At 48.3% G+C, this 13,034-nt stretch overlaps 1 protein-coding gene across 2 annotated transcripts; it reads left to right on the plus strand.

Moving 5' to 3' along the window:
• Positions 1 to 478: 478 nt before the first annotated feature.
• On the plus strand, positions 479 to 12,958 carry NUP54 (nucleoporin 54). 2 transcript variants are annotated; one of them, XM_088531667.1, is made up of 13 exons: positions 479 to 610; positions 2,018 to 2,179; positions 4,733 to 4,816; positions 4,942 to 5,082; positions 5,490 to 5,719; positions 7,271 to 7,458; positions 7,713 to 7,909; positions 9,618 to 9,672; positions 10,172 to 10,265; positions 11,094 to 11,201; positions 11,505 to 11,624; positions 11,969 to 12,079; positions 12,420 to 12,958. In XM_088531667.1, exons 1-13 carry the CDS (start codon positions 559 to 561, stop codon positions 12,546 to 12,548), a joined length of 1,671 nt encoding a protein of 556 aa, XP_088387793.1. In that variant the 5' UTR covers positions 479 to 558; the 3' UTR covers positions 12,549 to 12,958. The 2 variants fall into 2 exon arrangements, with proteins under 2 accessions (XP_088387793.1, XP_088387794.1); XM_088531668.1 differs by lacking the exon at positions 2,018 to 2,179 and having other exon boundaries at positions 484 to 610.
• The last annotated feature ends 76 nt before the right edge of the window (positions 12,959 to 13,034 follow it).

A 13,034-nucleotide genomic window follows, 5' to 3' on the forward strand; every position in this document is an offset into this window, starting at 1 on the left:
CCCAGGGTTTACAGCACTGCTTGTGTGTGACCGGTGCTCTGTACCACACCGGGCTCCCTTTTGTTCTCTGCTCTGTGTAAGCAAAACACTAAACCTTGTATTTTTCTCCCCTGGGCACGCTGTGTGTGTGATGACTGCTACCAACACTCCCGAGGGAGGGTCGCTGATGCGGCCGCCCCGGCGGCAGCTGCGTGGGGACCCGACTCCCAGCGCGCAGCCGAGGGCGGCCGGTGCCCGGCCAGAGCGGGGCCCGGCGCCGCGGCGCTAATAACGGGGCACGTCTGCCCGGAGCCCCGGCCGCGCCGCCATGGCCGCGCCGCGCGCAGGGCGGTGAGAGGGGCGGGGCTGCCGCGGCCGTTGGGGCCGTTGGCGCCGTTGCCGCGTCACCGCCCGCGTCACCGCGCGGCGCCGCGCCCCGCCCCTCCGCGCGGCCGTTGCCGCGGCGACCGGCGCGGGGGGCGGTTTCCGTCCCGCGGTGCAACCCGGAAGGGCTCCCGCGGCGCGGCGCTTGTTCCCAGCCGGACGGTTCCGGCGCCGCACGCCGCGCCGCTCGCCTCCATGGCCTTCAACTTCGGCGCCGCGGCGGGGGCCGGCGCCGCCAACCCCTCCGGTGAGCGCGGGGCGGCGGGCGGGCGGGCGGGCGCCTCCCCCCAGCGGCCGCGGCGCGCGCGAGCCTCCTCCCCGCCGCCCCCACAGCAGAGCTCCCAACGGCCGCGCGCCCCCCTCCCCCCGTCTCTCCCCCCACCTCGCGGCCGAGCTCGTAACGGTCGCCTGGGCGGAGGGCGGCTCCGCTGCCTGTGTCCCCCGCGCAGCTCGGGGCCACGTTTGTCCCCCCCTCTTTATCTAGTTACTTATTTTTGATTTATTTTCCCCCCGCTTGCCTCTGTCCCTCGTGGGCGCAGGAGCAGGCAGGGGCGCGTCACTGCGCGGCGGCCGCCCTTTCTGTCACGCTAATACTCCTCTAAGGGTGACACGCTGATGCGGGCCCGCTCCTGAGCGCTGGAAAACGCTTCCAGGCTTGTCGAGAATAAAAGGCCTTTTTCCCCCCACCTTTTTTTTTTTTTTTTTTCGTTGTTGCCGTCCAGTGACAGTGAAACATGGCAGCAGAGTGCAAACCGGAGCTTTCCAGCTCCTGTTTAGTAAAATTATACTCAATCAAGTGGGTTGAGCGGTTGTCGTGCCTGTGGGTGGCTTGTCATCGCTGCCGGTTCACTGTGGGTTGATACAGGAGCCCTTGTCTGGATCGTGCCCATATGGTAGGTACTGACCTTCTGGCCCCTCCAAGGGGCAGAGAGAGACTCTTGCTGCTCTTACAGGTGGTCGTTGGGTTTCCTGTGCGTGCAGACCCCGCGCCCAGGCGTTCCCCATTGTCTGCCTCACACGAGGCCCTTTCCTGGCTACGGGTACTGCATATTAACCCATGTTTCCTAGCCTAGAAAAATCTGGGTACGTCAGGTGAAAACATCTGGGCAGAGAGAAGCCGAGAGTCCACCTCGGTGCTGGCTGGTCCAAAGCGCTCGTCATCAGAGCTGTGGCTCTGCTGAAGATGATCCCACAGCTCTGGTGATTGTGGCTGGACGGCCACAGCGCGCGGCGTTGCCCAAAGGGCGCCTTGTCCTCGCGTGCCCGGGCGCTTGCGAGCTGACTGTACCGCTGTCCTGCTGGTGCTGATGCCACCGTAGCCAGCAGTTGTAGGGGGTTTAAAAGCACCAGTAGTGGAAATGCTTGACTGCACGGAAACTCTCGTGTTTAGCTTTGAAACAGAACCGGAAAATTCAGCAATGTTTTATACACGGCACAGTAGCGATGCGAGGAGAGCACATCAAACATTAAGCTTGCAGTTGTCCACCTTGTGTTCAGTAAATGCTAGTTAATATCTGTTAACTTTCTACTCTCGTTTTTTAACTATGCCTGTCTTGGCCCTGGTGATGGAAAAATATTTTAGCTTTTACTTGCTGAACCTTCCTTTTACTTCAAACTAATGTTGCCTTGCTCTTTTTTGCTTCCCGCTTGTCAGGATTTGGTGGGCTTGAGACTGCAAACTCCACTGCCAGTGGGTTTAATTTTGGGGGTTTCGGCTTAACTGCTAATCCTGCAGTGAATTTTAATATCGGGAATTTTGGTGTTTCCACTACCTCCACTCCACCATTCAATTTTGGTAACAGTCTGGCAAGTGCAGGTAGATAACGCATATGTGCTCGTACTATAATGAATGTTAATAGCAGAGGTCCAAGAATTATTTTCTTAACTGAGAGTCTGGATTTAGTTCTAATCTTACTTTGTATTCAGGGGGAATTGGACATAAAAGCTGTGAAATCGGAACGGGTTTGGGAGCCATAGGCTTGTAGATTATTTTGCCTATTAAATTCTCAAGAAAAAAGCTGTTGAGGGGCAAAAAAATCGTCTGTCAAACTCTCAATTGCTGAAACAGAAACAAATCATGGAATCCTTCCCATTCTGCCTAAAGTGAAGCCTCGATTACCTGTCTGAACTGAAACGCCCCCTCTCCGTTCAGATCTGGGCAATGGGGAGTAATTGCAGAGTTGGTCCCTAGTGCCGCGTTTCCGTACGAGAGATTCTTGGACTGCTGCGGTCACGTTTTCCATCCTTCCCATGTCGTCTCATTGGCCTCCTGTTGGTTGTCCTCAATGCACCGGTCGTTTCTGTGGAGAAACAGATTTTATACGATCAGCACAAAAGTAACTGGCCTCTCTGGAGCCTCGGGGTCCCGAGCGGAGCTCTGAAGGATGTCCAGGCGGCCTCCAAAAGAGCCTCTGGGCAGTGGGTGGTTTCTCTGCCATGTCTACACTGGAACTGTGTTACAAAAAGCATTCACAGTCCAGTGTGGATCCCTCGATTCTGAGTAATCGGCTGATATAATTCCTACTTAAATCTCTTCCATTCCACGTGGGAGTGCTCGACTGCACAGCATCAGCCCCTGGCTCTCGTTGCAGCTGCTCGTATAGGAATTCTGCTCATCACATGCACAATGTCTCTGTGCCCTGCGTTGCAGCGCGCTTACCTGTCCCGTTGTTCCAGATGGGCTCGGGATTCGGCAAGAATCATGCAAAGCGAGGCGCCTATGTCAAGCATTTATTCAGGTGAAAGCACATAAAAGAAGCAAAGTACGGATAGTTGCTCAAGGGGTAATACTTGCCAGCAGGATACTGAGACCGAACATCCCCTCAAGGTGGCAGATTAGAGGGTTGCTGACAGGCTGCTAACTCGGCGGGCGTCCCAGCAGAGACAACATAGGCCTCAGTGTTAGGAGTCTCTCCCATTCTCAAGCTGGCTCCAAGCCCGGTGGAGCAGCTGCCTTCAGCTGTTTTTGGAGGAGGTTGGCTGTGAACCTGGCTGGGCAGCCACCTCCACGCTCCTTATCGCTCAGCCCAGGCGGGCAAACATCTTCTGTCTCAAGGCCTGGATTCTGTTTCGCACAATAGTTTTATGACCTTACGAATCATACAAATTTCCACCTCCTATATATCCGGGCACCCAAAGGATCTGACTTGGTTTTCACTTGGTGCGAATGCTGTGGAACTGTGTTTCTTGAGCTGAATTTGAGCAGTTCCTCAAGACAGCTTGGATTCTTGTTTTTACTTAGTAGTTTGCAGATTTAGATCCTTTTCTGAGGGCGGACACAAGTTGTGAAGCTCTCTACAAGTTGTGCTATGTGATGGTACTGCCAGTACAGCTCCTCACGTCCAAGCAGGACTGACCCTTGAGTGTTACAGGGAACAACTGCTTGCGTCCGGTCGTACGAAGCGTGATGCTGAAGGACAAAATGCAACTGGAAGTTAGTTTTGGTTTCTTTTTTTTTAATCTTTTATTTATACAGGAGTATGGTAAGTGCATAAGTAAGTCTAAGGACGCAACAGTTGTATGTGAGTTTACATTTGCGGTCAGCATGCGAGCTAGCCGTGGCAGCGCCTGCTCCTCACGTGAGCCCAGGCTTGAGGCAGCCGGGCACGGAGCTGCTCGATCCTGTGCAGCTCAAGGGGCCGAGGACGGTGCTGGCAGAGGCAGGAGAGCCCCAGCCCAGGGGGCATCAGCGGAGGGGAAGGCCACGTCTCCCTGTCCCGGGAGCCACGTGCTGCTGCTCCCTTGGGCAAAGCGCAGCCCCGTGTCTGCGATGAATCCCGTGGAGCAGCCGCCTGCTGAGCGCGTGAGTTGAGCTGCTGTTTCCCCGCTGTTGAGCCCTCACCTCGGGCTGCCCGCGCGCAGGGAGCGGCGTGGCCGGGACGGCGCTGCTGCTCGGGCCCGGTGGCCGTGTGCGCCTCAGGCTCACCTGCTTCCTGTTGTTGCTCATAAGACTTACAATGCCTTAGAAACTCACAAGATACCAGACCACTTGCTAAACAGCCAGCAACAACGTCATCAAAAACTGTTCCTGAGAATGACTGAGAGATCCTAGCATTAGTTGTAACCATTGATGAGGACAGCATGTCTCCATAGGAAAGGACTAGCCTGTTAACTACTGCTTCTTTATTATTATTGTTTGCATTTCTTGCACAGCACAGATGTGTTGGCTTTCTGGTTTGCATTGTCTTTCCCATTCCCGTGGATAATGAACCACTAACCATGATCAGTGTGAAGTCCGTGCTTGTAACATTCGGCATCCATTTGTCCCCATCTCCACTCATCCCACCCCGACGTGCGCGGTTGCCTGTCGCGTTGCGCGCGGTTGGGCCTGCAGCCTGTGCTCGTCTCAGTTGTGTGCTCCCTTCATTAGGTGCTTTTGGAGGATTTGGAACAACTACCACCACTGCGGGGTCGGCGTTTAGCTTTTCTGCTCCCACCAATACAGGCACCAGCGGTAAGAGAGCACAAAGCTGAAAGCAGTTGCTTTGGAATTAAGTTTAGCATCAGCAACAATTCATGTTTTGCAGTTCACAAGTAGTGTTCTCCTGCTTGGCTCAATAACTCTTGTTTTGTCTTCAGGACTCTTTGGTGCTACTCAGAACAAAGGCTTTGGGTTTGGCACCAGCTTTGGCACAGGAACTGGAACTGGTTTGGGTACTGGCCTAGGAACCGGGTTGGGCTTTGGAGGCTTCGGCACCCAGCAGCAGCAGCAGCAGACTAGTAAGTGTGGCCTTTGCTTGTTTATGCTTGGGAACATGGTGCTGCTCTAGATTCAGGCTAAAATTAGATAAGGAGCAGCTGCAGGCTCTGAGTCCGCTGAGTTTTTAACAGATGTGTTTTAACAGAGCCTCTAACAGTGGAGATAGATAACAGATCATGTAGTGGGTGAACGTAGATGTCTCATTAAAGAGAAAAAGAGCGAGCGTTTCCTTCTAATTTGACAGTCAGTAATTCCTATTACTGAGGAAGACCGGCTGAAAAAGGTGTTTTTAATAAAGAACATATGTGATGTAGATTTACCTGTCCAGCATGCTTATATTGCCTCTCAAATACGGAGCAGTACTGATGATAAGAGCAGCTGGTGTGCGTAAGCCAGGAGCTCACGTGTGCTTCGCTGTGTGATGCAGCGCTGGGGAGCGGCCTGTTCAGCCAGCCCACGCAGACCGCGGTGCAGTCCAACCAGCTCATCAACACGGCCAGCGCCCTCTCGGCCCCGACGCTCCTGGGCGACGAGAGGGACACCCTTCTGGCCAAGTGGAACCAGCTGCAGGCCTTCTGGGGGACGGGCAAAGGGTACTTCAACAACAACATCGCGCCGGTGGAGTTCACGCAGGAGAACCCGTTCTGCAGATTTAAGGTATGGTGGTGTTTGTACGTGCCCACCCGTCGCCAGGCCTGGAGCTCGCTTGCTGGTTCTGTGACTAAATGTCTCGTGGGAGCTGTGATAGTTTTACTGCCTGTTAAGAGTAACTGGAAACGATATTTTTGGGGAAACATGTGCAATCCTGATGCATGTTTGAAGGTGTTCACTCTGTGAATGTGGCCTGTATGGAGCAGAGAGCCTGTGCGTTGGTCTCTGCCTGTATCAGCGCAAGTGCTAAAGCTGCCTTCATTCCGTTTAGGATACGGTGAGCGGTTCTTCCTCATTCCGGTTGTCACATCAGCAAAGAATAGTTAGCTCCTCATCCTCCTCAAATCTTGTGTCTGCTGAGTCTTTTGCTCAGCTTTGGACTTAGAAGCAAATTCAGGTCAGGCAGCAAATTCAGGTCAGTTTTCTGAGCTCATTTTTTGAAGTGCAATCTTTTTGATCTGAAAGTAGATTAATGCTCAGTTAAGACTGTTTTTGATGCATGAATCAGGAGATTTTCATAAAATCTTTGCAACTCTGTGGCTGAATAAGAAACATGTGTCAGCTTTTGTACTCTTTTTGGATAATGTTCCTGAAAACTTGCTTTCATGGAAGTGCTACCCGAGGTAGCCTAGCGCTTTCTTGGGTTTTCTATTTACTGTATTTTTTTAAACAAAAAGATGTTCTCAAGTTAGACACGGTATCAGCACAAAGTGTTGTAGCCAGTTGTGTTATTGCCTCTGCCAGCATCAGACATCTATCAGGAATGGAGTTACTCAGAGGGTTTCAAAAGAAGTTAAGGAATCTGTTTTTACACAATTCCAGCTCAACATGAGCCACAATGTGTTCAGTTTTTAGCCAAGTACAGTGTTTTAAGGCACGTGATTCAAGCCAGCCTTTGAAGAACCAGAGTGATTTTTTTAAAATCATGTTGTAGTTAGACATTATTACATTTGGTAAGGAAATCATGGTAGTTCTTTTGAAACAAAGAAACAAAAAGACAAGCAAACACAACAACACAGAAGTGGTCATGGGGGTAATATGCTTGGTCATAGTACTGCTTAGAATATAATGAGCTTGAGTTTTCTGTAGACTCTCTTGATTCACAGTAAGAAAGCAGTAAGTGTGAATTCCAGAAATCCATGGATGATTATAGACACAGGATTGTACAATCCGTAGAATTGGCCCATTTTGGTAGCATTATTTTAGTGACTGGTTTTCATTGTTTCTCAGCTAGAAATTTAATTTTGCAAACTGCTTTTGTGCAAATGGATGTTCCTGACTCAGCTCAGTTCCTAAATGCCATAAACATTCTGCTAAAGTGACATCTCCTCACCAAAGAGGGGGCTGGAATACTTAAAAATTTGTTGTAAAATGAGACTGTACAGAAGCTGCTCTACTGATGGCCCTGCGAGTGCACTTTATAAAGTAAGTTTGATTTGTGTTTTCAGTTGTCCTAAAAACTGAGGAATTTATCCTAATTTAGCTTCTCCTCTTCAGGCTGTGCGGGTGCATGTGTGCTGAGTAACAGCTGCCTGCTTTTTGTCTGTTGATTTGCAGGCTGTGGGGTACAGTTTAATGCCCAACAACAAGGATGAAGATGGCCTGGTGGTCTTGGTGTTCAACAGAAAAGAAGCAGACATCCGCGGCCAGCAGCAGCAGCTGGTGGAATCACTGCACAAAATCTTGGGAGGAAACCAGACCCTCACCGTCAACGTGGAAGGGGTTAGAACGATGCCAGATGACCAGTACGTGAACGCGACTCAGTTTTGCCCTTTTCTGCAGCGCTGTTTTATTAAGGGTTGACCCTAGGTCTATTCCGGTGCATTAGTTCGTGCTGTTGTAATGCAGCTAGTTTATTTTACTGCTACGTTGTATCTCAATTTGCTAAAGCAAGTTAAAGATTAGTCTGCTCAGAGAGGCATTAGGTTTGCTGTTTCTTGTGCGGGTGGGTGGAAGCTGCTGCCCTCTGTCTCGCTCACAGTCTCCTTGCCTTCCTCAGGACCGAGGTCATCATCTACGTCGTGGAGCGCTCGCCCAACGGCACCTCGCGGCGGGTTCCAGCCACGACGCTGCACGCGCACTTCGAGCAAGCCAACATCAAGACGTCCCTGCAGCAGCTGGGGGTCACGCTCGCCATGGCCAGAACGGAGCTTTCCCCGGCGCAGGTGAAGCAGCTCCTGCAGAACCCCCCTGCCGGTAGGTAGCCCTCGGGGCCGCCACGCGGCCCTCCCGAGCACCGCCTGCCTCGGGCCTCCTGTAAAACACACCAGGGTGTCTGGCCCGCTGCCTTTTCCCTGCAACTCATCACAACTTGTCCTGGCTGACTACTCCACAGGGACTGGGCGAGTTGTTTGCTCTGTGGAGTTTTGTTTGTATGTTTGTTTGTTGTATTTGTTTCTTTGTGTGTGCTTTTGTGTCTGTTTTTCTTCATTTTATGTTTGTTTTGCGTGTATGTTGGTTATATTTTGTTCTTTTTTGTGTCTGCTTTTCTTTTTGGGCTTCTTGGTTTTATATTTTGTGTATGTGTTGTTTTGAGGTTGATTTGGTTTTTGTGTGTTTTCATTTGTATGTATGTGGATTTTTTTTTTTGTGTATGCTTATGAGTCTGGGTTCTGTTTATGTTTCTTTTGTATGTTTGTTGGATTCTGGTTTGTTTGTGTGTCTTCCTGTGTCTGTTTTTCTCAGTGTTGTTTATTTTTCTGTGTGTCTTTGTACGGTTGTTGTATTTTGGGTTTTGTGTGTTTTTTCTGTGTTCTTTTTCTTTTTTGGGGGGGATGCTGGGATTGAGAGGGTTGATTTTTTTTGAGAGTTTTGTTTTCAAGGGTACATTGTTTTTATTGTTTTGTTCTTTTTTATTATATGGAAGATATATATCTTTCATAATCACAGCACACATAAACACAAAATACATGAATAGGCTTTGTAAATATTCATAAGCATGCATGAATATTCATAAATGCCCATACTCTCAAGTATTTGGAGCTCATGAATATTTATGAATACATCCATTAGCATGCTAATAATTGCACACAATTTACATATTAGCAGATTATCATATGCACATATATTCCTAATTGTGCATGCCTATAAATATTAATGACTGGACACAAATATTGAGTATTCATGAGTCATGAATATGTTAATACATAAATCAAATATTTTCATGAGCGATCATCTGGACAAGCCTCCCTCCTTTCCCCCATGCAGTCGGTTGCAGCCACAGAGATGAGCTGCGTGCAGTCTGTCACAGGCACAGTCACATGCACACACAGAGTCACACATGCAGTCAGTTTCGCAGTGACACACACACAGTCTGTCACACAACACGTGCCGTCACGTGCAGCTGCACGCATGCACTCGCAGTCAGGCACAGACAAGCTGCATGCAGTCGCATGCATGCAGTCCCACCAAGTTGCACGCACAGTCTGTCAACACATGCAGTTGGTCCCACAGTCACACACAGTCTGTCACACACGCAGTCACATTCAGTCAATTGCATGCATGCAATTACACACAGACAAGTTGCATGCACACTGTCACATGCACACAGTCACATGCAGTCAGTCGCACACACGCACAAGGTCAGTCGCGTGCACAGTCACGTACAGACAAGTTGCATGCACAGTCTGTCACATGCACACACACAGTCACACATGCAGTCAGTCGCATCACAAAGTCGCACACAGTCTCGGTTGCATGCACAAAAGTCACAGTCACATGCACAAAGGCTGTCACAGTCGCATACATGTACAGTCAGTCACATGCACACACACAGTCACACACACACACACAATTAAAAAGTGGGTGAATAACGGCCAGAACATATATATTTTAATTGCATAATATTGAGCATATTTCACAGTACATGTTGTTCACATCCAACTTGTGTTCTTGTTTTTTTAAGGTGTTGATCCTATTATCTGGGAACAAGCCAAAGTCGATAATCCTGATCCTGACAAGTAAGTTTAACAACCAAGTATTACAAAAAAAAAATGTAAGGAGAGAAGACAAGTACAGAATAATCAGCAGAACTGTTAAGAAACCACTTACAGAATAACTTGGTCAACTAATTATCTAATTTGAATTAGTAAGAATAGCTAGAGAGGCCTGTCCAAGCTCTTTAGGCATCCAGATAAAAAGTCGTATTTCACTGACTTGCAGTGGAAACATCTGTTACCCGAGTTTGTTCATAAAATATATTTGTTCGCCATCATATTTATTATTATCATTTCAGCAGCTGGAAAAGTGAGGTAGCCTTGTATACGCCAGTAGCTACACATAACTTGGGCTGACTTTTGTTACAACGTTTAGGAATAAATGAAGACTGTAAACCAAGACATACGTAAATTTGTAATGGGCCGAGATTCTCTGGCACTTTAGATGATACTCTGTTTACAACTGTCATCTAATATATGTCTGCTGTAAAAATGTGTTGTAAGAAATAATCCATTCTTGTAGGCTTATTCCCGTGCCAATGGTGGGTTTCAAGGAGCTTCTGCGAAGACTCAAGGTCCAAGATCAGATGACCAAGCAGCATCAAACCCGATTAGATGTGAGGTTTCTTGTCTTCGCTGTGACTCGCTGTTGCTGATGAGGGAGGCAGTATTAAACAAGCTTCCTTCACTCACCTCTGCTGGATGGAGAGCTACTGCTGGAACCATGCACACAGAGCTGCCTGCTGGGCTTGTCTTTGTTTTTTATTTATTTATTTTCTCTCTCTCTCATTATTCCTGCAGCTGAACAAGTGAGATACCCTTAAGTGGTTACAGATAATTCAGTGACTTCCTTCGTGGTTGTCATGAATTGTAAAGAAACTGGGAAGTTGGTATCTGCATCATCCTCAGCCTTCATGAATGGGGAACCTATCTGACACAGCTTATCTGACACAGGCTTTCTGTTGGCCCTAGTAGCCCCTTGGATGCAGTATAAATTTCCCTTTCTAGCCTGCAAAGGAAGAAGAAAGAGAGAGTTGCTCTTAATGGGGCCGTTAGGCCTCTGCTAATCATAGCGGACCTGCTAGCTGGTGGGTGACAGCTGAGCCGCAGGATGTCAGTCCAAGTCTTATTACCTATAACTATCAAACATCCTGATTATCCTTCTTTTTTTCCTAGGAGCTAGGATTTTTGTTTATTATTATTATCATTATTATGCTCCTCCTCTATTTTATGCTCTGGGAAAAATCTGAGCAGTATATTTTTAGGTTTTGAGTTGCTTTTTCCAAGCTTATTGTGGTGTTACTGTTCTGCTGTGCATGAAAAGAGTGAGCAAGCAGAGCCTCTCTGGGGGACCACGAGGAGCTCCAGTACTAGTGTGCAATTAGATCTATGTGTCACATTATCAGAACGTGTCACAGCTTCCAACGGGCTCATCTCCTTGGCAGATAATATCAGAAGATATCAGCGAGCTGCAGAAAACCCAGACAACAACGATGGCGAAAATCGCGCAGTACAAAAGGAAGCTGATGAAGCTCTCTCACCGGACCCTCCAGGTAGGGCGCACGCTCTGGACCACTCTTGTGACAGGCAGCCTGGAGCCACCAAGCACGCTGGCCAGGGCTGGTCACCAAGGTGACACCTGCTGTTGCCTTAACACAGGCACAGATCTGTTGGGAATCACCCCCCGGACCCGAATCTCCCTTCCTCGGAGCTGGGGGCTTGCGGTGAGGTGCCGACAGCCAAATGGATCCAGTGTGACTAGAGAGGGGCCAGAGGAGGGAGATGAGGAAGGGCTGGGGGCAAGGAGAAGAGCGGAGCAAGGCCTCCCTAGTGATTCTCAGGGGCTTCTCCTGCAGGTGTTAATCAAGCAGGAAATCCAAAGGAAGAGCGGCTATGCCATCCAGGCGGACGAAGAGCAGCTTCGTGTGCAGTTAGATACAATTCAGTGTGAGCTTAACGCACCCACGCAGTTCAAGGTGAGCCACTACCAGAACCTTGCAAAACAACCTTTCTTTCCCCCTTCATAAATGATTGTAAAATAACTTCTCCAAACTCTGCCTAGCTCTTTTGGAAAACTTTCAAGCAGTGTTTCTAAGTAATAGGATCATGCTTTTTGCTGCACGACTGATAACACAACACTGAGGATTTTAGAAGTACTAATATGCATTAATTTTAATTCTATTAAATATTAAATTGAGTTTAATCATCCCAAACTGTTAAATATTTTAATTATTAATAAGTTCTAGACATATTTTTCAAAAAGTGAGGCGAAACTGGAATAAGCAGTAATAAGCCCTTCCCTTCTCATCTGTCTCTGCAGGGCAGACTCAACGAGCTCATGTCCCAGATCAGGATGCAAAACCACTTTGGAGCAGTGAGGGCTGAGGAGCGCTACTACATAGACGCCGATCTCTTAAGGGAAATCAAGCAAGTAAGTAGCACCTGCGAGATGCCTAGGATGCTTTTTGCAAATGCACAGCTAGAACCACTCCTGGCATTACCTGGGAGGTCTATTTAGATTTTGAGGTGGCTTTCAAGTGTTTGGTGATCAAGTCAGTTTTACTGTTTTCAGCAACATCACATCAAATTAAGATTCCACCAAGTTACTCCACGCAGTGAAGCTAGTAGTGGGCCAAGTGCTGTTTTTTCTTACCAGCAAATTATATGGGGTTTCTCAGCACACCAAGGCCTCAAAGCAGCTTTAAGAACTATTACTTCATCTGTCAAGTTGCACTACGTTAACCATTTTTTTTTAAATAAACTTCCTGCAGCACCTGAAGCAGCAGCAAGAAGGCCTGAGTCACCTGATAAGCATTATAAAGGATGACCTGGAGGATATAAAGCTCATAGAAAATGGCCTGAACGAGAGCATCCCCATCAGAGGGGGCATCTTCAGTTGACCGCACAGCTGGCCGCGGGGGTTACACAGAAGGTGGTAACTCCACTTTGCTTTCCAAGGTCAGAAGGGGTGAGGTGGAACAAAACGTGTGTCTTCCAGAAGTGTACTGGCTGTTATCCTCAGAATTTGCAGGGCCTCTTTGAAGCTTTTCACCTTGACCTTCGGAAGGTTTTTATTTTGTAAAGCTGTGTATGCTTTAATAAAAGAAGGAAAACTTAATCTGTTCAGATACTGATTTACTATAAAATTATATGTACTATTGTACATCATTTCTATTTTTTTTCTCAACAGCATTGTCTAAAAGAAGCAATGCTGAGGGCATTGGTCCAATTGTGACTTGTTCTGTGGAAAGCTTAGCCTGCTTCCATTTGTGTCAAAAGAGCTGGCTAATAACATGATGTAAACAGCTAATTTAGATAATTAAAGTCATGTCTGTTACCTTACTGCAAGTCTTTACAATACCTTCATTGGGGGGTAAATGGCAGAA

This window comes from Tinamus guttatus, unplaced genomic scaffold (assembly GCF_059628265.1).
Source record: "Tinamus guttatus ecotype Peru unplaced genomic scaffold, ASM5962826v1 Tinamus_guttatus_pri_ptg000423l, whole genome shotgun sequence".
Classification (NCBI taxonomy): Eukaryota; Metazoa; Chordata; class Aves; order Tinamiformes; family Tinamidae; genus Tinamus; species Tinamus guttatus.

Excerpts from the sequence above, each read along its gene's own strand:
- NUP54 (XM_088531667.1), top strand. The coding sequence starts at position 559 with ATGGCCTTCAACTTCGGCGCCGCGGCGGGGGCCGGCGCCGCCAACCCC. Across the intron at positions 9,673-10,171 it reads GATAATCCTGATCCTGACAA|GCTTATTCCCGTGCCAATGG; the intron begins GTAAGTTTAACA and ends CCATTCTTGTAG. Across the intron at positions 11,625-11,968 it reads ACGCACCCACGCAGTTCAAG|GGCAGACTCAACGAGCTCAT; the intron begins GTGAGCCACTAC and ends CTGTCTCTGCAG.